The sequence below is a fragment of the Protomyctophum bolini genome, assembly GCF_963924005.1.
Source record: "Protomyctophum bolini genome assembly, chromosome: 4".
In the NCBI taxonomy this organism is placed as follows: domain Eukaryota; kingdom Metazoa; phylum Chordata; class Actinopteri; order Myctophiformes; family Myctophidae; genus Protomyctophum; species Protomyctophum bolini.
Window position 1 is genome coordinate 43,924,100 of NC_137865.1, and position 26,764 is coordinate 43,950,863.

The 26,764-nt window shown below is 46.6% G+C and overlaps 1 protein-coding gene across 1 annotated transcript in view; it reads left to right on the forward strand.

Annotated features, from left to right (window-relative positions):
* The window catches only part of hydin (HYDIN axonemal central pair apparatus protein), a gene marked incomplete at both ends in the record, with an annotated part of 156,030 nt that overhangs the window by 119,566 nt on the left and 9,700 nt on the right, over positions 1-26,764 (forward strand). Inside the window, 31 exons of the mRNA XM_080762251.1 lie at positions 1,642-1,741; positions 3,444-3,543; positions 3,837-4,005; positions 4,411-4,493; positions 4,877-5,035; positions 5,377-5,485; positions 5,741-5,945; positions 6,241-6,473; positions 6,940-7,094; positions 7,591-7,774; positions 8,010-8,175; positions 8,522-8,758; positions 9,692-9,837; positions 10,078-10,311; positions 10,846-11,009; positions 12,005-12,099; positions 12,645-12,843; positions 13,318-13,500; positions 14,020-14,155; positions 15,750-15,915; positions 16,524-16,671; positions 17,085-17,292; positions 18,164-18,385; positions 19,344-19,513; positions 20,824-21,022; positions 21,449-21,601; positions 23,283-23,453; positions 24,321-24,430; positions 24,805-25,027; positions 25,527-25,736; positions 26,562-26,725. Of these exons, the coding sequence (XP_080618377.1) occupies positions 1,642-1,741; positions 3,444-3,543; positions 3,837-4,005; positions 4,411-4,493; positions 4,877-5,035; positions 5,377-5,485; positions 5,741-5,945; positions 6,241-6,473; positions 6,940-7,094; positions 7,591-7,774; positions 8,010-8,175; positions 8,522-8,758; positions 9,692-9,837; positions 10,078-10,311; positions 10,846-11,009; positions 12,005-12,099; positions 12,645-12,843; positions 13,318-13,500; positions 14,020-14,155; positions 15,750-15,915; positions 16,524-16,671; positions 17,085-17,292; positions 18,164-18,385; positions 19,344-19,513; positions 20,824-21,022; positions 21,449-21,601; positions 23,283-23,453; positions 24,321-24,430; positions 24,805-25,027; positions 25,527-25,736; positions 26,562-26,725 (5,201 nt within the window). The remainder of the gene's footprint in view (positions 1-1,641; positions 1,742-3,443; positions 3,544-3,836; positions 4,006-4,410; positions 4,494-4,876; positions 5,036-5,376; positions 5,486-5,740; positions 5,946-6,240; positions 6,474-6,939; positions 7,095-7,590; positions 7,775-8,009; positions 8,176-8,521; positions 8,759-9,691; positions 9,838-10,077; positions 10,312-10,845; positions 11,010-12,004; positions 12,100-12,644; positions 12,844-13,317; positions 13,501-14,019; positions 14,156-15,749; positions 15,916-16,523; positions 16,672-17,084; positions 17,293-18,163; positions 18,386-19,343; positions 19,514-20,823; positions 21,023-21,448; positions 21,602-23,282; positions 23,454-24,320; positions 24,431-24,804; positions 25,028-25,526; positions 25,737-26,561; positions 26,726-26,764) is intronic.

The following is a 26,764-nucleotide window of genomic DNA, read 5'->3' on the forward strand; positions in this document are numbered from 1 at the left end:
AGCCTCGACGACCTTACAGGCGTAGGCATAGGCTCAATTTACAGTATATAGCTTAGATTGCATTTTTAAACATAAAAAAAAATTGATGTTTTTTTTAATGATAGGGGCAGGTATAAATAAGATTTATCTTCTTCCTGCTCCTTTTCTTTTCTGCTATGGAATATGTAAAAAATAAGTACAAAGTAAAAATGACCAACGCGCCTCAAGCCTGAAACGGCTGATCCGGTGCTTCACAGGTGCAAGGACATCATGAGTTGCACAAGGAGAAGAGACTGGAGCAGCACGGACATTTAGAGACTTTTCTTTAGGTGCTGAGTATACAAACGAGTAAAGTTTCGACCTTGCGGTCATCATCAGAGTCATGACTCTGATGAAGACCGCAACATTTTAATTCTACTCATTAAGCTACTAATTTAGACTGAAGTAATTAAAGCGGGTCATGTTTGAAAATCAATAATATTGACATTACAGTATTCTGATATTAATTAACCTGAGGGCCACATTAAGTGAAGGTGGGGGGCCGCAAGTATCCCCCACCTGCTAGTTGCCTGTGTGTGTGTGTGTGTGTGTGTGTGTGTGTGTGTGTGTGTGTGTGTGTGTGACCGTGGCATATTTTTTTCAATTTTTTTCAAAAGCCTTTCAAATGCCTTTAATTATAATTATGTTAACTAAATACATTGGCCATAAAAAAGACTAACATTTTAATTCTACGCAGCGAAAAAACGCATCAGTGTGCAACCACCTTAAATGTAGATATCAATAGGTAATTTCATTAGTGTGTGTGTGTGTGTGTGTGTGTGTATGTGTGTGTGTGTGTGTGTGTGCGTGTGCGTGTGCGTGCGTGCGACCTTGGCATAATTTATTTTGTTTAATTTCAAAAGCCTTTCAAATGCCTTTCATTATAATGATGTTAACTAAATACATTGGCCATAAAAAAGACTAACATTTTAATTCTACTCATCTCTCCATTAAGCTACTAATTTAGACTGAAGTAATTAAAAGCGGGCCATTTTTGAAAATCAATAATATATCAGTATTCTGGTATTAATTAACCTGAGGGCCACATTGAGTGAAGGTGGGGGGGCGCAAGTGTCCCACCCCCGCCGGCCAGTTGCCCGTGTATGAACTAAATAGAAGGAGGGAGTCTGCACACCGTTTTGAATGCTCCCAAAATAATGTATTACCAAAAACACTTTGGTAATAAATACATGGCATCTTTTTTCATTGAATAACACTCTAAAGGTGTTTGCACACTGTTTTTTTTTTTTGGATGAATATCGGCGTGAATTTCAGAGGACGTAAACAAATAAAAAACAACCTTACTTTATGTCAATCGCGTTTGCACACTGCCGCCGAATATTTTGTCCTACAGTATATAAAGTTTTTTGTTCGTCGATCTTTTATCCGTTTTCTGCGGCTGTCTAGTAGTGGGGTGTTGGCGACAGGCTGACAGCTAGTGATAGCCTACTTACTACTTTCGGATCGGCAAAACGCATCAGTGTGCAACCACCTTAAAGGTAGATACAAATAGGCAATTTCATTAATGTGTGTGCGTGTGTGTGTGTGTGTGTGTGTGTGTGTGTGTGTGTGTGTGTGTGTGCGTGTGTGTGTGTGCGCGTGCGCGTGCATATTGTGCCTCAGGTGTCAGATATGGAGAACATTCTTGGGATCGTGCACACTGAGAACATGCAGATCATTGCTGAAGCGTACGATGTAGCTCTGGACATCGCCTTTCCTAAAGGTAGTTATGGTCACAACTTACCAATTATTAATACTAATAAACTTTATTTTATGAAGCACTGTTCAAAACAGAAGTTACAAAATGCTTTACAATGGAACGTAAAAATGCAGTACACCAGCTTAGAGGCACAAAACAACAACAATAAATCGTGACTGCAGTACATGCAGAAGCAATAAAATAAAACAACACCACATAGCAAAAACAATAAAATAAATCTAGGGGAAAGCCTTTGTGAACAGATGGGTTTTTAACAGTGATTTAAAAAGAGCCTCAGGTTCTGGGGTAGGGCGTTCCACAGATATGGTGGCTGCGAAGGCCCGGTCACCCATGGTGACGAGTTTGTTTTTTATGGGAGTCAGGAGACCCCTACCCAACGATCTGAGGCTACACGCTGGGTTGTATGGCTTTAGCATGGCCGAGATGTAGGTAGGGGCCAGGCCTCGCACAGCTTTAAAAGTTGTCAATAAAATCTTAAAATCAATTCTATTGGAGTGATGTGTTCCACGCCTCCTTGTGTTTGTCAGCAGTCTCGCTGCATAATTTTGTACTATTTGTAGGCGAGCAATGGCTTTTTTGTTGAGCCCCGAGTACATTAAAGATCATACTTAAACACTTGCTATGCTCTGGTCACACATAATATTATTTGGGCTTAAAATTCATCCTTTAGGGTGCAGTCACAGCAATCTTTCATTCTGCCTTTATACCGGATTCTGACACTACTTTTCAATGGGGACAAGATTCAAGATTCAATATTTTATTGCCATGTCAACAGAGTTGATTGGAATTTGTTTCAGTGCACTAAAACAGACATACAAAAAGACACATATTCAGACAGTAGAACAAGATACAAAAGTGCAAACATCATATGAGGGGGACCAATAAATAAGTAGAATGCAAAATGTTACAATTCAGGGTCAGCATTCAGGAGGTGCACAGCCTCGGGATAAGTGCTATTTTTAAAGCGCGAGTTATTGCACTTTAGAGACTGCAGCGGTCTCTTACCTGAGGTCAGGCGTGCGAAAAGAGAGCAGGCAGGGTGGGAGGGGTCGGCAATCACCTTCTGCATCCTGCAGAAGGTGAGAATCTATAGTACTAACTGCTGTTTCACTGGGATGGACATCGCTGGGCATGTCGAATCTACAATAGAATTGGTTCAATCTATCAGGGAGCTCGGCGGCTGCCTTCATATACCCTGTGAAGATTTGCATCCCTTGCCAAACGCCCTTGGTGTCGTTGGCACGTAGTTTGTTTTGCAGACTTATATGCACGGTCATGTCATTATATTTGGCTTTAGCCTTTTTCACAGCATGCTCAAAACTCATATCTGGCTAATTTAAAAGCCTCTTTGTTGCCACTCTTAAAGGCTTCATTTTTCTTTGAGCAGAGGGTTTTAACCTCTTTACCGCTCCGTTCCCATTGAAAAGCATTGGCAGAATCTGCCGCAAAGGCAGACTTAAGAAGCTGACGTTGGGCATTATGCCAGTGGTCAGAAAGACGCACGCACGCACGCGCGCACACACACACACACACACACACACACACACACACACACACACACACACACACACACACACACACACACACACACACACACCCTCACACTCACACACACACATTATAAAATGTGTACTGTATGAAATCTAACAAAGTAAGGGTAATATTTGGAGCTGCATGTCATTTAAATTCCTCCTGACCCATGCAGGAGCGAACGGCGGCCTGGACTTTGGAACCACCAAGGTGTCTGAAGAGGTGAAGCGGTTTGTCAACCTGAAGAACAAAGGCAAATATGAAATAGCTTACAAGTGAGTTGAAAACAGTCAATAACATGATGTACCTGCATCCACAAAGTGAATAAGCTTAAATTAAACATTCATTAAATGAATGAAAAAAAAGTTTAAATTTTGTTTTTTATCCATGAAAATACTTTTTGTGAATGTTTTTTTGAAAATGTTTTGAAATTATAATAATACAAAATTATATAAAACTAAATTAAGGGATCCATGAAAAATGTGACCCTGCACGACCCACAGATTGGTCTGGTCCAGGGGCGAGTGCTTGACACTGATTTTTGACTGGATATTTTGTTCTGCACCAGATTCACTTTAGAGCGAACAGACCCGTCTCAGCCAAACTGGGCCTCCATCTTCACCGTTACGCCCCTTCACGGCACCCTGATGCCCACAGAGAGGTCCACGGCAGTGCAGGTTCTCTTCAAGCACCACAAGGAGGTCTCGCTCAAAGATCAGCCTGTTCTGCGGTGCCAGGTTTGAATTTATTATGTTGCTGATGGTCAATGTTTTAATCGGGGAGAGAAAAGGGCATACACGGTCACCACGCATCGTTACATTTTGGCATTGAATATATATCCATTACAAAAACATTTGAATGGGACGTTATCTGCCAGCTACGTATTCGTCCCCCCCGCCCCTTTATCAGTCAAAGTAGGATTTTCAATGCCTCGTATCTCTGAAACTATGAGCGTTGTCCATGGTTTTTTCTGATGCATCTGAGGTTCGGATGGCATTTGTGATTTTGTACCGCGAAAGGTAAACAGTGTGAGCTAACGTTAAGGAAGAAAAAAAGTTGATGGTTCCATCAAGTGCCGTTTTGTGTTGAATCCCATGCCTGTACTACTGTATGAGCTTGTGTTCAAACGTTCTCTTCTGCAGGTGATTGAGCCAAGCATCGGGGAGAAAGGAGAGACCATAGCCATCATTCCAGTCAAGGTTTCCATCCAGTCAGTCTTCTCCAGGTCAGCGCACGTTGTTTTGGGGATCAATATGGCATCACTGACACCAGTTTTTGTAGTATTAGTAGCCTATGTAGAATTTGTAATGTGTCCCTCATTCAAATGAGAACATTTTGTATAGATAAAATAATTGTCATTCAAATGTTTGATTTGAATCGATGTGAACATCCTCTGTCTTTTTGTCTCGATCAATCAACGCAAAGATTTAGGCTTTGTCCACACGTACTGTATACAGGCGGGTATCTTTATAAACAGATCTTTTCCGTTTTTGTTTTTGCAAAAAAAAAAAGGTCTCATCACTTATGATTTATCATCTCATGAGTCATAACCTACTGTACTAATCTAATATGGCCAAAAATGCTCGACTATATCTGCCTCTCCTATAGGTACAAGATCACACCTACGAGTGGCCTCAGCTTTGGTCCAGTGGTCTACGGCTGCAGGAGGACACAGACGTTCACTGTTGAGAACACAGGAGACTTTGAAAGCCGCTTCAGCATCTGCCGCTTGATCAAACACACGCCTGCACCACCTGGGAGGCCGGGGTAGGACACCTTTAAACACAACACCAGTGGTGGAATGTAAACTAAGTACTCTACTTAGAGTACACCTTGAGATCTCGTTTTCGAGGTGGTCCAAAAAGAACGATAATGTTGCTTGAATACTACAATGTACTGGCTTGGATATATTCATATATAAACCCATTTACAATCACACAAGTAGTCAAATTTTGTGTAGGTGGGTGCCATTTCGCTATCAAACTCAATTCCATCCCCAAACTGTCATTAGTAAGGTATTTATTTACAAATGAATAGTGTCAAAACAACAATATGTCTTACTTACTTATCACTAACTATAACAGCACCTTGCTCCTTGTCTGTCTCAGAGCTTCAGGTCCAGTAAAGCGCGGGCCTCGTGAGAGCCATTCAGCCAAACAGCTTCCTGCTGGGAGGCGCATGGAGGCCACTCAGAAGGACACGGGTGTCACGACGCAGGTGAGAGGCACGTTTTTTAGACCCACCAGAAAAATGTGTTTATGCGAACGCATAATTTACTGCATAATCAGCCAAATGATTATGCAGGAATAAAACCGGTAAGACTGGTTTTAGTGCTATTCAACTGAGTGCGTTTGCGTTGCGTTGCGTTGCGTTTGGACGGCGTCAAAGCATGAACCAGGGGCGAATGTGTGACGCCGTCCAGACGCTGTCCAAACTCTCCCCCTGCCCTCATCCACCCCCCCCCTCCCCCAGGTTCGCCTCACTGTGGGCGTGTTCACGGTGTGGCCCTGCGCGGGGACCCTGCCTCCCGGGGCCCACCAGGTGGTGACCGTGGACTGTGGGGCGGAGCAGGTGGGCGACTGGAGCGAGTGTCTGTCCGTGGACATCAGTGACCGGGACCCAAAGGACCAGCCGGGGGGCATCCCTTACAGACTGGTGGCTGAAGTCTGCGTGCCAGGTGTGTGTGTGTGTAGTGCTTTACTGCTGTGTCAGTTATTCTCACGTATTCAACACGTGGGCTGCGAGTGGGCCCCCAAATAATTGGCAAACACTAACATTTTATTGTTTATTGTTTATTAGGATCCCCATTAGCTTTTGCCTTGACAAAAGCTAGTCTTCCTGGGGTCCGACACAGACTAACATTTAACAAAGGCAATACTTAACAATTGTTTACAGGTATAACATTAATATATATGTTTAAAACATTCTTTCTTTAAAATTAAAAAATAATCTCTCTCTCTCTGCTTCTCCAGGGATCGGGGGAGACCTGGGCTCTATCTTTGAGGAACACCGTCTGTGTCGTAGCAGCAGCCTGCTGTCCTCGGAGGAGTTCCGCGGCGCCCAAGGTATCTACGCCCTGGACGACAACCGCTTCATCTTCAACAATGTTCTGGTGGGTCGCTCGGCCCAGGCCCGCTTCAAGCTCACCAACAGTGGCAAGGTGCCCTGCCTGCTCAGCCTCGCCCTCAAGCCGCTCAATACAAAGGTAGGGCGTAAGCCATTGAGTCCTGAGACCAGATTCTACAAAATGTCTTCTAAGTTTGTGTCAGGGAAGAAGCAAAGATTTGAGTTAAAAAAACGTTTGCTGTGAAAGACTTGCGCCACATTTTCATGTTTTTTCAAAAACAATAGCAGATCTACGAGCTTGTAGATCCGCTATTTTTCGTTAGCTTAAGTTTAAAAAAATAATGGTTAAAAGTGGTTAAAAGCTAAGGTGACAGAGATGCATTCCAGGTCTTCATAGATGGTTGCACACCGTGTCTCGCACTGAAAATAAAAAGTCTACAAGCTGGACCTTTTTCTGTGTGAGACACCAGTACAAATCATCCATTAGACAGAGAGCTTTATGAGTCACATTGTTTGGCTTCGGGGCTGTTGTCCTACCGGTGGGTATATTAAGTGGATTTCTTTAGGCGTAGCAGCTTTTTAAAGTTGTCCGTTCTTCTCTACAGTCGTCCCGCAGTCTGGAAGTGTTTGATCTGTCTCCGGCGAGACTGTCCATTCCTAGCCAGTCGCACGCCTTTGCAGTGGTCACCTTCACACCCCAGACCATGCAGCTCCACCACGCTGTGTTCGAGGCCTCACTGGAGGGGCCGGGGGCCACCAGGTAGATACTATTCAATGTGTTCGAGGCCTCACTGGAGGGGCCGGGGGCCACCAGGTACATACTATTCAATGTGTTCGAGGCCTCACTGGAGGGGGCCACCAGGTATATCTATATATATAATTGAGAGAACTCCACGCACCACGCTCCTACACAATGCCACCACGGAGTCGGACACGTGCCCTGTCGAATGAGGTGACCCTAGGATTATGAAACTCCTGTGAGACACCTATGGTAACATCATTCTACAGGCCACAGGTTTCTGCGTCAACGCGTGGCGTTAGGCGTACTTCTAGTACTATTCAACGGGTTTGTGGCATTGTGTGACATGCGTGCGTGTGTGCGTGCGTGTCACTTTCAGGTTACCACACGTTTAATTATTTCAGTAGTGCTATGTTAGTGTTGTCTCTCTCTCTCTGTATACTGTATCTCTCTCTCTCTTTCTCTCTCTCTCTGACTTCTGTCCCTCTGCTGTCCTCTCTCTCTCTCTTGGAACCAGCACGCTGCCCGTGGTGAAGAACAGGATATTGACCTTTGACCTGACGGGAGAGGGCAACCTGCCCAGTGCGTGTGTGGTGCGTCCGGCCCTGAGGAATGCCCAGGGAGAACATGTCCTGCGGTTCGGACGGCTGCTGGTTGGCAGCAGGCGCGCCGCGCCCCTGGTGCTGAGGAACGACAGCAACGTACCGGCTCAGGTCCAATTAATGTCCCGTTACATGTTCTGTTGTCTCCAGTCGTACGAGCTCAGGTTCAATGTCTGTCCTGTTACATGTTCTGTTGTCTCGTACCAGCTCAGGTTCAATGTCTGTCCTGTTACATGTTCTGTTGTCTCGTACCGGCTGAAGTTCAATGTCTGTCCTGTTACATGTTCTGTTGTCAACAATTCAAACCTGCTTTTGTTTTTTTTCTGTCATGTAGATCCAGATGGACATGCTGGATAAACAAGGAGTTTTCAGTCTGAAGGCTGCTGTGGGCAACACCTGCAGCTCCATCCTCAGCACACAGTTAAAGGACAGCACTGAGTCAGGTATCGCCTTATGCAGCTCCATCCTCAGCACACAGTTAAAGGACAGCACTGAGTCAGGTAAAGCCTTATGCAGCTCCATCCTCAGCACACAGTTAAAGGACAGCACTGAGTCAGAGTCAGGTATCGCCTTATGCAGCTCCATCCTCAGCACACAGTTAAAGGATAGCACTGAGTCAGATACAGCCTTATGCAGCTCTTACTGAGTCAGATACAGCCTTATGCAGCTCTTACTGAGTCAGGTAAAGCCTTATGCAGCTCTTACTGACTCAGAAACAGCCTTATGCAGCTCTAGCCACAGCACAGTTAAAGAAAACGACACCAGCACACATAAACATTGCACATACTTCGATCATCATAATGATGTGCTCTTTGGTGACACCTCTCCCTCTCCACCGCCCTCCAGAGCGTCAGTGGGTGCACAGGGCCTCGTTCGAGCTGGGCGTGGGCCAGCAGCTGGGCTTCGAAGTGGGCTTCCGCTCCGAGCGGCCCCTCAGGGCCTCCGTGAAGATGAGCGTGCAGGTGAAGGACAACCAGTACAACGCTACGGTCGTACTGCTGTCGGCCGAGGCCTACCAGGACATCATCTCCCTGGACAACGTCAGTAGAGCTGGAGCTGAGGAGGAGGAGGACACAGAAGAGGGTAGGAGGCCAGGAGAGGAGTTTTAATTTATTTTTGAGGGGTGCTCTAGCCCCTCCTATGTCCAGCTTTTGTGTAAACACAAGTCAGCCCAGTGGGAAGGACAGAGAGGTTTGGGAGATTGATGGGTTGTGTGATCTCAGTTGTATGGTGTTAATGGTGGAAGTTACCACATCTCTTCATTAGAAATTGAACAATTCAGAGAGATAGACATTTTTCTTCTTCCTTGGATGGAGAACATGTGGCTTTAGTTATTAGGTATAATTCCTGCCCTCCTGAAGCCAATCATGGCCTCCTCACTAATCAGTAAATATTGGCCCTGCTGGCCTATTAGGGAGAACACCAGCCAAGTATTCCCTGCCGCATAATTACTAGGAGCTCAATTTTCAGCATGACGTTTCTTCATCACACATACAGTTCCCCAGGCAGCACTCAGCTCTGTTAAAGAGCTACTTTGTGATGCATATTCCAGGAAGAGACCCCCCCCCCCCCCAACGACCCACAGGTTGAGAACCCCTGGTCTAAGGGAGCCTTCTGGGTGCAGTACTTTAGTTCGACTAGTCATTGGTCCGAAAAACGACAACCCACCTCAAACCCTAACCTAACATAACCGCAAGCACGGGAGCAGGCGCTAGTCCGAGGTGCGGACGCATGTCTAACCAATGCTCTGTCGGACCATCGTATGCCTCCCATCCTTCTAGGCCTCTACCTGACTGTGTGCATGTGGTCCCAGCTCCATTTTGGAGTCTTCCCTCGTGATAAAGTCATCTAAAGTAGTAAACAAATACCAGAAAGTCCCACATTCGACATATGTTTGGTATTTTCGTTTCTTTGGTGTTTCGTTTATTTCCCTCTTGTACCAATTACGGTAATTATTTATTTCTTGCTGCTGTATATTTTCTGCTCCCATTAAGCCGGTGTCTTTGGCCCGTGCAGGTGCTCACGATGCCGTGCTGAACTTTGCCGACTGCGAAGTGGGCCGGCGCCACCAGGAGAGCTTCACCTTGACCAACCACAGCAGCAGCCAGGTGCTGCGCTTCGAGTGGCCTGCGGGGGGAGCTCACGTCTCCTTCTCTCCACAGGTTAGAGCAGTGCTTTTCAACCGGTGGTCCGGGGACCACCGGTGGTCCTGTATTACATCTTTAACCCTTGAGAGCATTTGGTTTCACTGTACACTCTCAAGAGTAAAATTATTATTACACATCTGCATTACTTAATTTACAAGAAGTCTACACAATTAGAGAATGTAGAAGAATTGTTATTTTGATCAACGGTGAGTGTTCAATAACTCCTTCTTTCCTTTTTTCTTTCTCCTCCTGCAGGTGGGACACCTCCACGCCGGCTGCTCCAAGGAAGTAAGCGTCACCTTCTCCTCCAATCAGCCGGTGACATTGGCGAAAGAGCCAATGAGGTGCAAGCTGTGTCAGGTGGAGTTTGAGCAGGCGACGGAGCACGTGGCTGACTGGGACGACCGGCAGAGGACCGTCCAATGGGTGACCGCCTCCACACAGGCTGCTGGAGCCCCGCCCCCACAACCGCAACCTGCTAACAGCAAGGTGTGTGTGTGTGTGTGTGTGTGTGTGTGTGTGTGTGTGTGTGTGTGTGTGTGTGTGTGTGTGTGTGTGTGTGTGTGTGTGTGTGTGTGTGTGTGTGTGTGTGTGTGTGTGTGTGTGTGTGTGTGTGTGTGTGTGTGTGTGTGTGTGTGTGTGTGTGTGTGTGTGTGTGTGTGTGTGTGTGTGTGTGTGTTTCTTAACAACATGAACCCCTGAGCTGAATTCCAATTCCTAAAATCTTGGCCACTCCAGTATGGCAGTGTTACGGTGAACTTTTGTGACAATTGTGGAGACATCACATGACACTGACATAGGACGTCACATGACACTGACATAGGACGTCACATGACACTGACATAGGACGTCACATGACACTGACATAGGACGTAACATTACATCACATGATGACACTGACATAGGACGTCAGCACGTGGAAATAAGTCTCAGGACGTTCAAGCATTAAAACATGTGAGCTCTTCTTCCATCACTACATGTGTGTGTGTGTGTGTGTGTGTGTGTGTGTGTGTGTGTGTATAGCTGATAACGACGGACCCTGAGCCACCCTGCAGCGTGGTGGAGGGCTCGCAGAGGGAGCTCGAGCTGCGTGTCAGCGCCCGGTGCGACTACGCCAGGTTCAGCTGCAGTGACACTGAACCCGTCGCCTTCAGAGACACCATGCTGTACCAGACCAGGCTGCACCGGTGAGTCGGCTCTGCTTCGCCCTATAGAACAGTGTTTCTCTAAACGTTTACATTTCAAGGTCTCCCCTTAACTCTCACAGTATACTATAAATGGAACCAAATGGTTAGGGTTCATTTGATTCCATTTGTATACTGTCAGAGGTACAGGACTATTTAGACTGCTATATTAAACTACAACAATATGGAAATTTGAGGTAACATAAAATTTCACACAAACAATATTCCTCCTGTGAGATGGTAAATGGTAGGGATATTTTTTCCCTACCATTTACCATCTCACAGGAGAAAAATGAGCACAAAACAATAGAGGGTATGCGCGTGACATCATCATCAAACCCGGAAGTTATGCAGGAATGCCTACTGAGTGGCAAAAAACTACTTTCTGGCCTTGACAGCCCATGCATCCAAACAGAAAAGTCCTATCTGATTGCATTAATCAACGTTAAACAATGTTAAACTCACTTTGCATGTTGCTTTGCCACTCGATGTTCCATTCACTTTAAGCATGGCCATACCCCTCTATAGGATTTCAGCCCTCCGGCCATCAATGATGAATGAATGAATCATTAGAGGCGTGGTTGCTGACAGATGCACATAACAAATCCTAACCGTGGGGTCATTTCATTATTTCTGCCTCTGGACTTTCTGCCAGAGCACATTCAGCAGCTTGAGGATATTGTTCTGTGTTGTGATTTAACAGTATTTAAATTATTACATTCAGGACCTACAGGTCTACAACCTTCACCATTCTGTATTGTGAAGTGCATTTCTCATTAAAACTATAGTGTGCATCCATATAGCTTTAAAACACATTTCAATTATAACGTAGTCTGTCATGCATTAGTGGACTAATGGACATTCAATGTTCTCTCGGCATCACCATTCTGTAGGTTGAACTGTCAGTCTGTCACCTCATCTCTTTAGAACAATCGTTAATGGCTTGAGAAGCCATTAAAAGCGGGGGGATTGTGTGTCTCTCATATTTGTGTCTGCAGGCTACAGATGGTGAACCAAGGCAGTGTGAAGCTGCATTACTCTTGGCAAGTCCTCATGGGGCCAAATGGCAACATCGGCTATGATGACCCAGGAGGTAGTTATTGCATTATGTGAAATTGATCTGTGCCGTGTGTCAACTGTAATTAATTTGTACAAGAAGAAGGCATTTAGTACATTAGTAAGTTGTGCGTGCGTGCGTGCGTGCGTGCGTGCGTGCATGCGTGCGTGCGTGCGTGCGTGCGTGCGTGCGTTTCTGTCTTCCAGACAGTGGTGTAAAGTACATTGAGTACATTTACTCAATACTTAAGTTTTAATTTGAGTTTTTCCAATTTCCAATTATCTGTACTTCTACTCCACTACATCTCAGATCCAAATATTGTACTTTTACTTTTACAAATGTGTAAAAATAATTATTTTTACACATTTGAAAATGTGCATGTGAATTGGGACATTCTGCATAATGAGTAGCCTACTATTAGATTTGTACTTTAAATATACTTTTGTACTTTTACCCAAATACTTTTTTTATTTCCAGACTTCTACTTGTAACAGAGTGTTTTTACATGGCACTATTGATGATACTTTTACATAAGTAAAAAAACCCCAAAAGGTACTTTTTCCACCACTGCTGTCTTCCAGGCGTGACTCCACCTGACTCGCGTCCCTCCAGCGCTCTGCGTCCCTCCAGCGCCCTGGCCAGCGTGACCTCTCTGATGATGGGGGACCCCGAGCGGCCTCCGTTCAGCGTGGAGCCCAGCGTAGGGACGCTGGGGCCCGGCGCCGCTCAGAACTTCAACGTCCGCTTCTCTCCTCTGGATGTGGCCGCGTTCAACGGAAGGTTGGCCTGCAGGTAACCACAGCAGTGCCCTCAGCCATCCTCTTCCAGTGTTTTCATTCCCACCAACAACAATGTTTACACGTTCTGAATGCCCCTGCCGACAGATTCAGTAGCGCAGCTCGGAATCTGTTCCTGAGAGATTAAACCCCAGATTTAACCCATTCAGGATGGGAACCCCTTTAGGTGTTTTAGACATTATGTTATACTACTATAGCTAGTTTTGAAAAATTGTGAAAATGTGGCGCAAATCTTTGAATATATGGTATTTCACAGCGATCATTTTTTAACTCAAATCTTTGCTTCTGGGAGGGGAGGTGTCTGGAACAACATATTTTCAGATGTGGGTCCGTGGCCAAATACAGATATTTCCGGGGGTCTTTGACATGGAAAAGGTTGAGAACCACTGACATATAGAAACTGTTAGACTGGGCCTCAGGTCTAAATGTAATCCAAACTCTGTTCCCCATGATGCAGCATTTCCAACCTTGCGGAGGGCGTTGAGGCTCCCTGCGTGTCAGTGTGTGGACGCAGCCTGCTGCCTCACGTCCACTTCCACATGGACCCCTCAGACTACATCAGTGAGTCCAGGGGCCCGCTGGACCCCAACACCAGGGTCTTAGAGTTCAACTCTGTCGGCCTCGCTGCACCCATGACTAGGTATGACAACCGAAAAGGAGGCGTAGCGCTGAAACATGACATGGTTCAACTGTTAATTACTTTATTTACTTCCAAGTTCAAAGTGGTTAATATCTCCAAAATAAGTGTACTGCGTCTGCTTCTTCCAGGTATCTCTTTATTAATCACCGCCTTTAGTTAAATCTTGGGAGAAAGATTGCAGATGAGCCAGGCTCATTTTCACTGATGCAGAAAATAAGAAAACATTAAAAGTTGTGAAGCAGAACATGAAAGTAAAAAATAATTGGACTATAGATCATTACGTGTGCTATAGTTTACAGTTACAGTAAGGCCACAAAAGAAGGCAAAGATAATGAATGTAGGGATTGGGAATATGAGGATTCCATCTGGTTCTGTTTTTAGTTACGTTACGTACCTGCTCATTCTAGGATCTGATTCTGCTTATGATAAATGAGCATCGTATTGTATTTTTTTAATTTTCCTGTGTGTGTGTGTGTGTGTGTTCGTGCGTGTGCGTGTGGTCTATTGCTCCTTCCTCAGGTGTTTCAGTGTGGTGAACCCCACCAATAAGCCGTACTCGTTCCAGTGGAGTTCTGAGGACTCCGGGCCGGGCGGGCCCGGTCCGTTCCGCTGCCTCGCTCCACACGGCTCTATAATGCCTGGGAAGAAAGTGGAGGTAAGGTTCAGTGGTCACAGCCAGTGGTGGAAAAAGTACTCACTTTTTTTTACTTAAGTAAAGAAAAATACTGCAATGTAGAAATAAGCCTACTATGTTACAAGTAAATGGCCAGAATTAAAAATTGACTTGAGTAAAAGTACAAAAGTATTGGTATCAAAATACACTTGAAGTACCAAAAGTATAAAGTACTCATTATGCAATATGTCCCGTTTGAAGTTTCCAAATGTATAGAAATCATTTGAAAATAGCAGATCTACAAGCTCTCAATGCGTCTCAATTGTGAGCTTGTAGATCAGCTATATTCAAATGGCCGAAATGTATATAGGGCTAAAGTGGGCAATGTATGTTTTTACCAGCTGCCACGTGCGACACTGGTAGTCGACCCGAGATGACACTAGATCATTCTGCTGAGTGTTGCCAAGCCTGCATATTTCCAGCCTAACGTGGATTCATTCACAGTTGCTTGCATTGTTTTTGGAGGCTGCTTAGCTTATTTCTGCCACGACAGTTGGCAACACTGGCAACCATACTGCCAGTACTTTTGATTGCACACACACACACACACGCATGCACGCGCACGCCTGGAAGCCACGCCCACTCCACAGTGTGATCTCCCTTTCTCCGAGTCCTCAGGAGAAGAGAAACAGCGGACGGAAGGAGGAGGAATTGTCGGCTCACGATTTTGCTTATTCCTTCTAAATCTCTGTATATAAAATATAGCTCACTCAGCGAATCTCTTAGTTACATCACTATTGTTCTTCGACAATAGTTGGTTTGTGCCCAAGTATTACGATTAGACAGTTCGCATTGGCTATTTCGCCTGCCACGCACTGTGACTCGCCTTCCCGGCCATTAGCCATGATTGCAGTCCCAGAGCCAACTAATAGAACATTTACGACATTGAGGGGGCAAATAACAGCGGAGCGCCGATAAAACGTGGCAGCAGACTCGCTGATTTAATGGGTAACAGACAGTAACACATTTGAGTCTCAGTGACTGTACTCGCGGACTCCCACGCATACTATACGGCGGACCCGCTCCGCCCCGCGCCGAACTCCTCTGGGACCTCCAGATTGACATGTCAATATGTTCGCGTGTCAATCAAACCAACTGCGTGAGTGCTGTCAAGTGGAAACCTCATACTCATAGAAGCCAATTTGAATGCAATCTGGTCAAACTGACTGATATAGGCCTACTGATAGTCAGATATATTGCTGTCAGGTGAAAACCTTGTATGACCAAAACCATTCCTTTACAAAATATATAATAATCAAAAATACATAAAATAGTTAAAATAGCCTATCTACAGTCAAGCTCACACTGCCTCATATTCATATCTTCACACGTTGGGAGCTTGTAGATCTGCAATTTGTTTTATTCTGTGGACCACCACCACCACCACCACCACCACACATATAAAAGCAGCTGGTAATAATATGACGATATAATAAAAAAACAAGAATTGATGCAAATCAATTAATGAATTACCAGCTGCTGCATATATATCTCCACAATTGTGCTATTATATGACATATATATATCTGTGTGTGCGCGTGTGTGTGTGTGTGTACATGCGTGCGCGCGTTTGCAGGTGCGTCTGGAGTACATGGCGGAGCAGCTGGGTGTAGTGGAGTCTTCATGGAGCTTCATGATAGAGAAGCTGTCGCTGTCTGTTCCCTTCCTGTTGGTGGGGAAGTGCAGGGAGCCACTGGTGTTCCTGGACAGAGCACACCTGGACCTGGGAAACCTGCTGGTCGGTATGTAACGCACGTGCGCACATGCACGCGCAATACATACAGTATATTCAGTACGCGTATATGAAGCATGAACACGTTAGTTCATGGTGTCATGCATGCCTCAGCCGTCAGTCTGCTGATGATGATCAGCCAGGTTTTTCTTTGTTTTGTTGTGATAAATCCTCCCTACTATAGAGTGTGCTGACCATATAAGAAGTTCCTCCCTGTCCCCTGCAGTTAACCCCTGGTTTTGTATTTGGCTAGGTGGCCCAGCCTTCATCCAATCAGGATAGGGAGGGGCCTTCCGCCAATCATGATCGAGCAGAGGCGGGCCTTGGTGTATGTGCTGCTGGCCTGTCGCGTGCCCCCCCCACTGTAGTGCGTGTGCATGTGCACATCTTGTTACCGGGGCGGACCGGGGGGGATTTCCAAATCACCCAAATCACTGAATGCTCCTTTAAAACACCTATGATGCTAAAAACGTGTATACACGTCCTTTCAATTAAAACCGCGGGGTGCCTCGGACTTGTATACACGTCTTTTGGTCCTTTTTAATGATATATGTGTGTGTGTGTGTGTGTGTGTGTGTGTGTGTGTGTGTGTGTGTGTGTGTGTGTGCGTGCGTGCAGGCCGTCGTGCAGAGCAGACGGTCTACATAGTGAACGGAGAGCAGCAGCCCTTCCATTTCTCTGTGCTGGAGTCATCTCTCCACTCTGAGGCCCAGCTCCACAGTCTGCTGCTGGCGCCCATGACTGGTACAGTTCCTCCCAGAGGCAGGTGGGGATCACTGGAAGACACGCACACACACACACACACACACACACACACACACACACACACACACACACACACACACACACACACACACTCACACTCACACTCACACACACACACTTTGTTGTTGATGACCACAGTGATTTTCTATGGGAACCTGATCTTAAAGTGGAGCGTGTTGGTGCTGATATCATCTGCCATTGTTCTGTTCTGACATTTTTTATATAATGCTTTTCCTTCCTTTTATTTTTTGCTTTCATTTATCTTCCTCTATCCTCTTCTTTTGCCTCAATATATGTTCTTATGCTCTGTGATGTGAAGCACTTTGGTTCGACCTCGGTCGTTGGAAATGTGCTATACTGTACAAATAAAGTTTGATTATATTTTTGATTGATTGATTTGATCTGCCCATGCAGGCTGCCCCTGTGCGTGTCGCTGAGGCCCAGCCAGGAGGGCAGTGCTGGCTTCAGGCTGCTGGTCTGTGTGAAGGGCAGGGCGGAGCCGCTGGCTCTCTGTGTGAAGGCCGACGGCTACGCCATGAACGCCTGTGTGCAGGTGGAGGACGCGGACCGCGGCCTCCGAGAGATCAGCCCCGACGGCACGCACACGCATGACTTTGGAAAGGTCAGTGAGTGCACGTGACCAGAACACATTGTGAATTGAGTACCACAGACGAAAAACAGTCTAAGTCCAAATTTCATTCTGACCCCTCCACGAAAAGGCCTTGTTGTCCTGAACCCGTATCTATCATTTATACATTATGGATCAATAGTGTGGACTTAGACTGTTTTTCGTCTGTGGCATTCAATTATTAACCACTTAAGCATTTCTTCTTCTTTCTCTTTTTTTTTCTTCATTTTTTTAATAAACATTTTTTATCCCACAATTTTTGTACCCCATTTTTCACCCGGTGCCAATTGCCTAAACTGTAATCCTGGGGGGCTATTCTCCCTCTGCCAGCCTGGGGAGAGCCCCGAACTGAGTTCATTCAAGAGTGAAAGCGGGCCATGTCTTTCCGTCACACCTATTTTGAAGGAATCCTGGGAATGATTGTGTTAACACTGCTGCTGTCCAACCTGGTTTCTACAGGTGGAACTATTAGACCAGTCCACCTTAACACTGCTGCTGTCCAACCTGGTTTCTACAGGTGGAACTATTAGACCAGTCCATCTTAACACTGCTGCTGTCCAACCTGGTTTCTACAGGTGGAACTATTAGACCAGTCCACCTTAACACTGCTGCTGTCCAACCTGGTTTCTACAGGTGGAACTATTAGACCAGTCCATCTTAACACTGCTGCTGTCCAACCTGGTTTCTACAGGTGGAACTATTAGACCAGTCCACCTTAACACTGCTGCTGTCCAATCTGGTGTCTACAGGTGGAACTATTAGACCAGTCCATCTTAACACTGCTGCTGTCCAACCTGGTTTCTACAGGTGGAACTATTAGACCAGTCCATCTTAACACTGCTGCTGTCCAACCTGGTTCCTACAGGTGGAACTATCGGACCAGTCCATCTTAACACTGCTGCTGTCCAACCTCGGGAGGTTCCATCTGGATGTGGACTTTGACCTGACAGGTCCCCCTAATCTGCTGCGCCATCTAGAGGCCAAAGCACACACTGCCACCGTGGAGGTGGGCAAACAGCTGCACTGGAGCCTTTGCTTCCGCCCCCAGGCTGCGTGTGAGCTCCAGGACATCAGGCTCCTCATCAAGGTGAACACCTCAAACACCTTATCCCTAAACTGTTTTTTTTTTGAGGGGCACTAGCCCCTCCTGTGCCCAGCTTTGTGGGTCTGTGTGAACACAAACATTGGCTGATCATTGGCTGATCACCCCATAGCGATGATTTGATTGGCTGAGCAACGTATAATGAAGATAAAAGTAAAGGCAGAAAAGTGAAGAGACTAAAAGTGATTTACCGGAATGACATTTGTGATGATTTGATTGGCTGAGCAGTGATCACGGAACGTGATGTATGATGATGTACGTATGATGATAAGAGCGCCCCTCACTTCACACGAGTGTGCTTTTTGCCATTTTGAAAAACATAAAAAAATTGTTCAAATAGCTGATCTACATCGACACATTGTGAGCTTGTAGATCACCAATCAAACTATGTTTTTCTGACAAAAACAAAGGTCCTTGCAGTCTTGTTTCCATTCGGGTCCTATGTATTCAATTCATAAACATGGAAAGAATTCAATATAATCACAAATATAAAACAGTACAGAGTGGGAAAAGGCCACCTGTCTAAGGGAGAAGTGATCATTTCCTCCCCCTTTAGCCTGCTGAATGGTGGATTTTCAGGCCTGTTTAAGGATGCCAGCATTTTTTGAGGGAAGGACTCGGGGCATTCTTCCACACTTGGGTGGCAGTGTGCTGAAGAAGGAGAATTTACCCATGATTGTTTTATTTATAATACGTGAGTCATGGTACCAGATTGTTGTTCTCGCTCCCACTATAGATAGATAGACACTATAGTGTTGTGGCTGTGGGCGTCTCTCACCTTTTTTGAGGTAATTAGTCAGGGGGGGACCGACTGAGGGCATTGAGGGCAAAGTCGCATTTACACCTACTGCAGTTGTTCTCAAAGTGGGCTTCAGGGATCATTGTGTGTGTTTGCGCGTATGCGTGTGCGTGCCTGTGTGTGTGTGTGCGTGTGCGTGTGCAGGTGATGCACGGCCCAGTCTTTCCTCTTGCCATTGAAGGCCGGGCCGTGGCTCCGGGGCTCGGCTTCTCCTTCACTAAGCACCACTTTGGCATGTGCTTCCTGCACTGCGCCGGGATGCTGCCGGTCACACACACTCTGGTGATCAGCAACACAGGAGAGAAGGCCACCAGGTATGTGTGAGTGTTTGATCAGCAACACAGGAGAGAAGGCCACCAGGTATGTGTGAGTGTTTGATCAGCAACACAGGAGAGAAGGCCAACAGGTGAGTGAGTGTTTGATCAGCAACACAGGAGAGAAGGCCAACAGATGAGTGAGTGTTTGTATACCGTTGCTGTCGGCATGCAGAAACCTACAGTATGTTCGTATTTTAATGTTTTGTGTTTGTTCGTAAATGAATGCCCAACTTGACCATACTATATACAGCGTCAGACGAAAGCATCAAAAGTACCAAATGTGCAAGCTCGGAACGTGGCGTGAAGAGCTTTGTAGATCTGGTACTTTTGAATTTGAATCCTGAAGTCTTTTTTTATTGGCCTAAAATATTGTCTATATACCGGTACATACATTCATGTATCCACTTGCTGACCGACTGTCAGTATTGAGCAATTTTTATAGGGGTTTATATGTGACCATACCATTAACTAACCTGACGCTGCCAGATGAGGGCGGTATTGCGGAAACATATTCCCCAACACAACACTCATCTGGGATCTCTGACGGAGTTGAGCCCTGAGTCAGATCTGCTTCGTACCAAACCAATCAGCGTGAGCTAAAGGCGGGATGCGGATGTGACGGTATATAGACACGTCGATATGATTGGTTGTGTTTGCACGCCCACACGGTGATAGACAGACGCTCCCATCCAATCATCTACCATGTATCTTGAAAAAAAGGAACAGCCCCGTCATCGAATTTGCTTCCGCGATCCCAGATCCAAATAAGCTGTGAAACAAATTTGTGTAGCAAGCTTTTTGGATCTGGCAGCGTCAGGTTAACCATTAACATTAACAAGGCAAAAATGTCAAAAGAAAATCTAACTTTCATTATGCTTTAAGTAGCGCATGTGACATGTCAAACTAGGAGGCTTTCATGATTCTGAATCCATTCCAAGCATTAGCACAAAAAACACACCTTGGGCTAAAAACGGCCGTAGCCGTCATCACAAAAGTGTTTTTTTGTGCAAAACTAATGCTTGGAATGGATTCAGAATCATGAAACCCCCCTAGTTTGACATGTCACATGCTACTTAAAGCATAATGAAAATTTGAAATTTTTGGCTTATAGCCTTATATAGGATGTTAATGGTATGGTAACATATAAACCCCTATAAAAAAGAAATTGCTCAATAGCGACAGCCGGTCAGCAAGTGGATTCATGAATGTATGTATATATAAACTATTTTAGGCCAATAAAAAAGACTATATACACCACATTTCCCACTCCACAACCCCTCGACTCTGCACGTTCCCTCCTCCTCCAGCATCCGGTGCCAGTTCCAGAACTCCTCCCACTTGGAGGTGTGCTTGCAGACAGACACAGTGCCTCCCGGTGGCACAGTGGAGGTACTGATCACCTTCTACCCCCGGCGGGCATGTCGCTACCGCGACAAGCTCACGTTCGTCATCAACGGCTGTGCCAAGCAGGCGGTGGACGTCCAGGGGCAAGGCATCGAGATGAGGGTGAGGCCTCGTGTCGTGTTGCACATAATACCATCCATCTAACCCATTCTGACCTGAGATCAGATTCATGCGAGAGTTCCACTGGACACACACACTGGTCTGATGAACCCATTCTGACCTGAGATCAGATTCATGCGAGGTTTCCACCGGACACACACTGGGTCTGATTAACACATTCTGACCTGAGATCAGATTCTAAAAATGTCAGTCGTTCTTCGATTTTTTTCAAAAATAGCAGACCTACAAGCTCGTAGCGCGCCACTCGGTGGCGCGCTATGAGCTTGTAGATCTGCTATTTTTCAATAGCTAAAGCATAACATAGTGCACCAAAATGGGTGCCCGTTCAGAATGGGTTAACTGGGATTATACAACCGCTCGTTTTGAGGGAAGCAATCTGAAGTCATTGTTGAAATAATTCCCCTGCAGCTGGATGTGGAGGAGCCCAGCCAGAGGAGGGTGAACCTGGGCACTCTGCTCCGGGGTCACAAGGTCAAGAAGCAGGTGACGCTGGTCAACCGCAGCTCCGCGGACTTGTCTTTCTCACTGCTGCTGAACACGCCCACACCTCTGGACCCCAGGGTAGGAGTCGCACGCACGCACGCACATGCACACACACACACACACACACACACACACCTCACTGCTGCTGAACACGCCCACACCTCTGGACCCCAGGGTAGGAGACACACACACACACACACACACACACACACACACACACACACACACACACACACACACACACACACACACACACACACACACACACACCTCACTGCTACTGAACACGCCCACACCTCTGGACCCCAGGGTAGGAGACACACACACACACACACACACACACACACACACACACACACACACACACACACACACACACACACACACACACACCTCACTGCTACTGAACACGCCCACACCTCTGGACCCCAGGGTAGGAGTCGCACGCACGCACGCACATGCACACATGCACGTATGGTACGCTGTGACACTAAGTACATTTACTTAGTAATGTACTCGAGCACAATTTTGAAATATTTGTACTTTACCTATATGTAGTTCCAATTTCCAATACTTTTACTTGAAACGGGACATTCTTCTGCATAATATAGTATATAGTTCTATATTGCGGTATTGATACTTTCACGTTAGTAAAACTTGTGAGTACTTTTTCCACCACTATGCACACATACAAAGCCCCTAAATAGGTACAGCAGTTCAGGCTACATGGACACGTTCTAGTAAAGTTCAAAGGTCAAAGCTCTCCATTTGAATAGTGATTGGAGAGTAAAAAGAATACATTGCAGAATCCAAAGTCTTTGGGGTGGTCCTTCATATTGTGTGATATATGATTGGTTTCCAAAGCCGGTGTTAGCTGCCATTCTCGTCACTGTTCTAAGATTACTTTTGGATTTTGTCACCACATGTCTTGGTTTAGTCAGACATCTTTGGGCAAAACAAGACTTTCTCTCTCTCTCTTCCTCCCTCGCTCCAGCTTGTTTTAACTCGCACAGAACGCTGTCTCCTGTGTCTTCTGTGTGTCGCAAGCTCGCAATTCATATTCAATGGGAGTCACATGGTTTGAAGAGACAAGCCTTCTCCCTGGCTCCCCCATGGAACAATGTTGTCTCGTCAAACCCGGGATCAACGACAGGTCTGCTCAAGAGGGGCGCAACAACGCAAGCGTAACAAAAAAGCTAAACAGAATCCAGGTCTGGTGAGTCACGGGCGTGTGCACGAAACGAGCACGCACGCAACAAATTCACGGGACCGCGCTCACGTAACTACGCTTGCGTTGTCACACTCAGCGCTCCATGCAAAAACGCAGGTCTCATTGAAAACGAACTATAGGCGCGTTAAATCGCTTCACGTTTGAAAGGCCCTTAAATAGTGTGAACGGCCCCTTAGAGTTTAGATGTACCACTAATTCGTTTTCCTCTACCCTCCCCTCCTCTCCTCTCCTCTCCTCTCCTCTCCTCTCCTCTCCTCTCCTCTCCTCTCCTCTCCTCTCCTCTCCTCTCCTCTCCTCTCCTCTCCTCTCCTCTCCTCTCCTCTCCTCTCCTCTCCTCTCCTCTCCTCTCCTCCCCTCCCTCCCCTCCCCTCCCTCCCCTCCCTCCTCTCCTCTCCTCTCCTCTCCTCTCCTCTCCTCTCCTCTCCTCTCCACTCCTCTCCTCTCCACTCCTCCCCTCCCCTCTCCTCTCCTCTCCTCCCCTCCCCTCCCCTCCCCTCCCGTGCCCCTCCTCTCTCCTGCTCCTATCAGGTCCTGTCCTTCAACCCGACGGGGGAGCTGATGCTGAAAGCGTACAGCGGGCGGTGTGTTGTTCTGATCTCGTACGCGCCCCACCAGCGCATGGCTCCCTTCACAGCTGACCTGCAGGCAGAGTGTTTGGGCATGTTGCGCCCCCTGCTGACTATCCATGGCTGCTGCCAGGTAGGCTTGGCATGGATCTATTCATTTATAATCCAAATAATGGTGAATGTGCCAACAGCTGACTCCGACTCTCACCACATGCAATATGCCCATGAAAGTGAAACTGTGTCCTCTCTGCGCCCTTCTCCTCTTCCAGAGACAAAAAGTATAGGCCCATTCTAGAAATGCACAATATTGAAATTATGACCGATAACAGATTATTTGCAGGGTCCGATACAGATATATTACATTATTGTATTATATTTATATTGATAAGTCATTGCTGATTTTTATTTTTGCTGCAATCAAAAAACAAGCTCATAACGAGGTTGTAGGTCTGCTATTTTTGAAAATCGTGAAAATGTGTCTCAAATCTTTGAATATATTATTTCAGAGCGAATGTTTTTAAACTCAAATCTTTGCTTCTGGGGGGGGGGGGGGGGGGGGGTTCCTTGGAACAACATATTTTCAGATGGGGGGGGGGTGGGGGGGGTGGGGGGGGGGGAGGGGGGGGTGGGGGGGGGGGGGGGGGGGGGGGCGGAGGCATATTACATATCATTTTTGGGGTCCTTGACATGAAATATTGAGCACCACTGATACAGAAAACTGTCAGGACTGTCAGTACAAAGCCATTGACGGTCACGTTATTATTGCGTCATCAATATTGGTGAAAATAATAAAGCGATTCGATACCGGTATGGCATTTGTTATGGCTGATTTCGGTACGCTACCGATTATATCATGCATCTCTAGTATATTGGAACTCATCTCTGTCGCCTTAGCTTTAATTAAACCACTTTTAACCGTTATTTTAAACTTTAGCTTTAATAAATTTTGGATACAGGGTGTTGGAGGTTACAGTATATTTAGAGTCCATTTTGTCTGCAGGACGTGGAGGTTCAGTTGGACCAGGACTACCTGGCCTTCGGGGCTGTGGCCCAACGCTGCACGGCCAGCAAGAGAGCCATCATGATGAACACAGGAGACATAGGAGCCAAGTAGGGTCCTCTATCTATCCATCTATCCATCTATCCATATATCTATCCATCTATCTATCCAGGCATCTATCCATCTATCCATCCATCTATCTATCTATCTATCTATCTATCTATCTATCTATCTATCTATCCATCCATCCATCCATCCATCTATCCATCGTGTCTGTCTGTCTGTCTGTCTGTCTACTTTACATGGATGTTTGTTTTTGGGAGTGTAGAATAATATTCTAACCGGATACACTGTCTTGTCTGGTCGGAATATACTGCACACTATACAGTTTATTTCAGATAGCATCAGAGCTGTGTAATTTACTGTCTTATTGTTACTGTAATTTACTGTCTTTACTTGTATTGTTACCTACTGTATATATCAGCTTCCGTTGGGATGTAGAGAGGTTCCCGTCTGAGGTCTCCATCGTGCCGAGCAAGGGCTACATCTGCCCCGGCATGGACGTTCCCTTCGACGTGACCTTTGCCCCCGTGGAGCTGAGCAACGACACCAGATACGACAACTTGCCTTGCTTCGTCGAGGGTTTCCCCGCACCCCTCACGCTCACCCTGACCGGCTCCTGCATCACAGCCCCCGTCACCAAAGAGGTAGGTCTCCTGCATCACAGCCCCCGTCACCAAAGAGGTAGGTCTGCTGCATCCCAGCCCCCGTCACCAAAGAGGTAGGTCTGCTGCATCACAGGCCCCGTCACCAAAGAGGTAGGTCTGCTGCATCACAGCCCCCGTCACCAAAGAGGTAGGTCTGCTGCATCACAGCCCCCGTCACCAAAGAGGTAGGTCTGCTGCATCACAGGCCCCGTCACCAAAGAGGTAGGTCTGCTGCATCACAGGCCCCGTCACCAAAGAGGTAGGTCTGCTGCATCACAGCCCCCGTCACCAAAGAGGTAGGTCTGCTGCATCACAGGCCCCGTCACCAAAGAGGTAGGTCTGCTGCATCACAGGCCCCGTCACCAAAGAGGTAGGTCTGCTGCATCACAGCCCCCGTCACCAAAGAGGTAGGTCTGCTGCATCACAGCAGTGCAAGGAGCTGCACGGGGAAGTGCACCAGAGCATTATCACATTTCAACGTCCTGTTTCCTGTCTCCAGGTGCTCTCGTTCGCGTGCGTGGTGCGTGGTTCTCACACCCTGCCGCTGAGCCTGTCCAACCCCAGCGGCCAGCGCTGGAGCCTCAGACCTGTCCTGGAGGGGGAGCACTGGAGCGCAGCGCCCTCTGTTGTTCTGGAGGCTTACCAGGCCAAGGCCTACGACATCACCTACCGGCCGCTGACCATGGTCACCGAGGGCAAGAAGCACCAGGTAGTGGAAGATATACCGTAGGGCATATTATATACCCTACAGTGTACGGTATACAGTAACTCTGGTCCATTGGCCATATTCAGACCGCAGCCATCTTGCCAGCAAGGTGATACTTCCCATAGACAGCCCATTCATCCAAACAGAAAAGCCCTCTCTAATTATATTAAACAACGTCAAAATCACCAACATTGCAGCTGTAGGGAAAGCTTGAATTATCCTCTTTCAATCTGTAAAGTGTTTGTTTAATAAAAATCCACCATAGACATGTTATGAGCTACTTCCTGTCAGATGATTGAAATTCCGATTCCGATGATTATTTTCTAAGTATCAGAGTATGGAAGCGCTCGTTATCAGTAAAGCAACCTCCTGCTGCCTCCTGCATTATGTGCAAATTCAAAACAGGTTGAGTGATATTCAACGAGCGCTTACAAACTCCAACTAAAAAATCATTAGCAAGGAATTTCTCAGGAAGTATAGCTCATAAAATGTCTACGGTGGATTTTTATGAAACAAACACTTTACAGATTGAAAGAGTAGCTTTCCATACAGCTGCAATGTTGGTGATTTTGACGTTGTTTAATATAATTAGATAGGACTTTTCTGTTTTGGATGAATGGGCTGTCTATGGGAAGTATCACCTATAGGTAGCACCTTGCTGGCAAGATGGCTGCGGTCTGAATATGGCCCATAGCCTTAAGCCTTAGAAGGACTTCTCCATAACGCTATGGGACTTCCAAGCCTCTGTGCAGTCGTTGTCTGTCCCTATCACCGTCCTATACGTCAAGCATTAAACCACACATCTCCTTCTGTCTCCGTCTCCTCCAGGGCTCCGTGTTCCTCTCCTTCCCCGACGGTACGGGCGTGTTGTACGCCCTGCAGGGCACCGCCGACCCCCCGAGGCCCGAGGCCGTCATCAGCCACGAGCTGCCTGCCAAGACGCAGCACGCGGAGCTGCTCGCGGTACACAACTGGCTCACCAAGCCGCAGAGGTACCGACGCTCATACAAACGAGCACTCAGATGTTCACA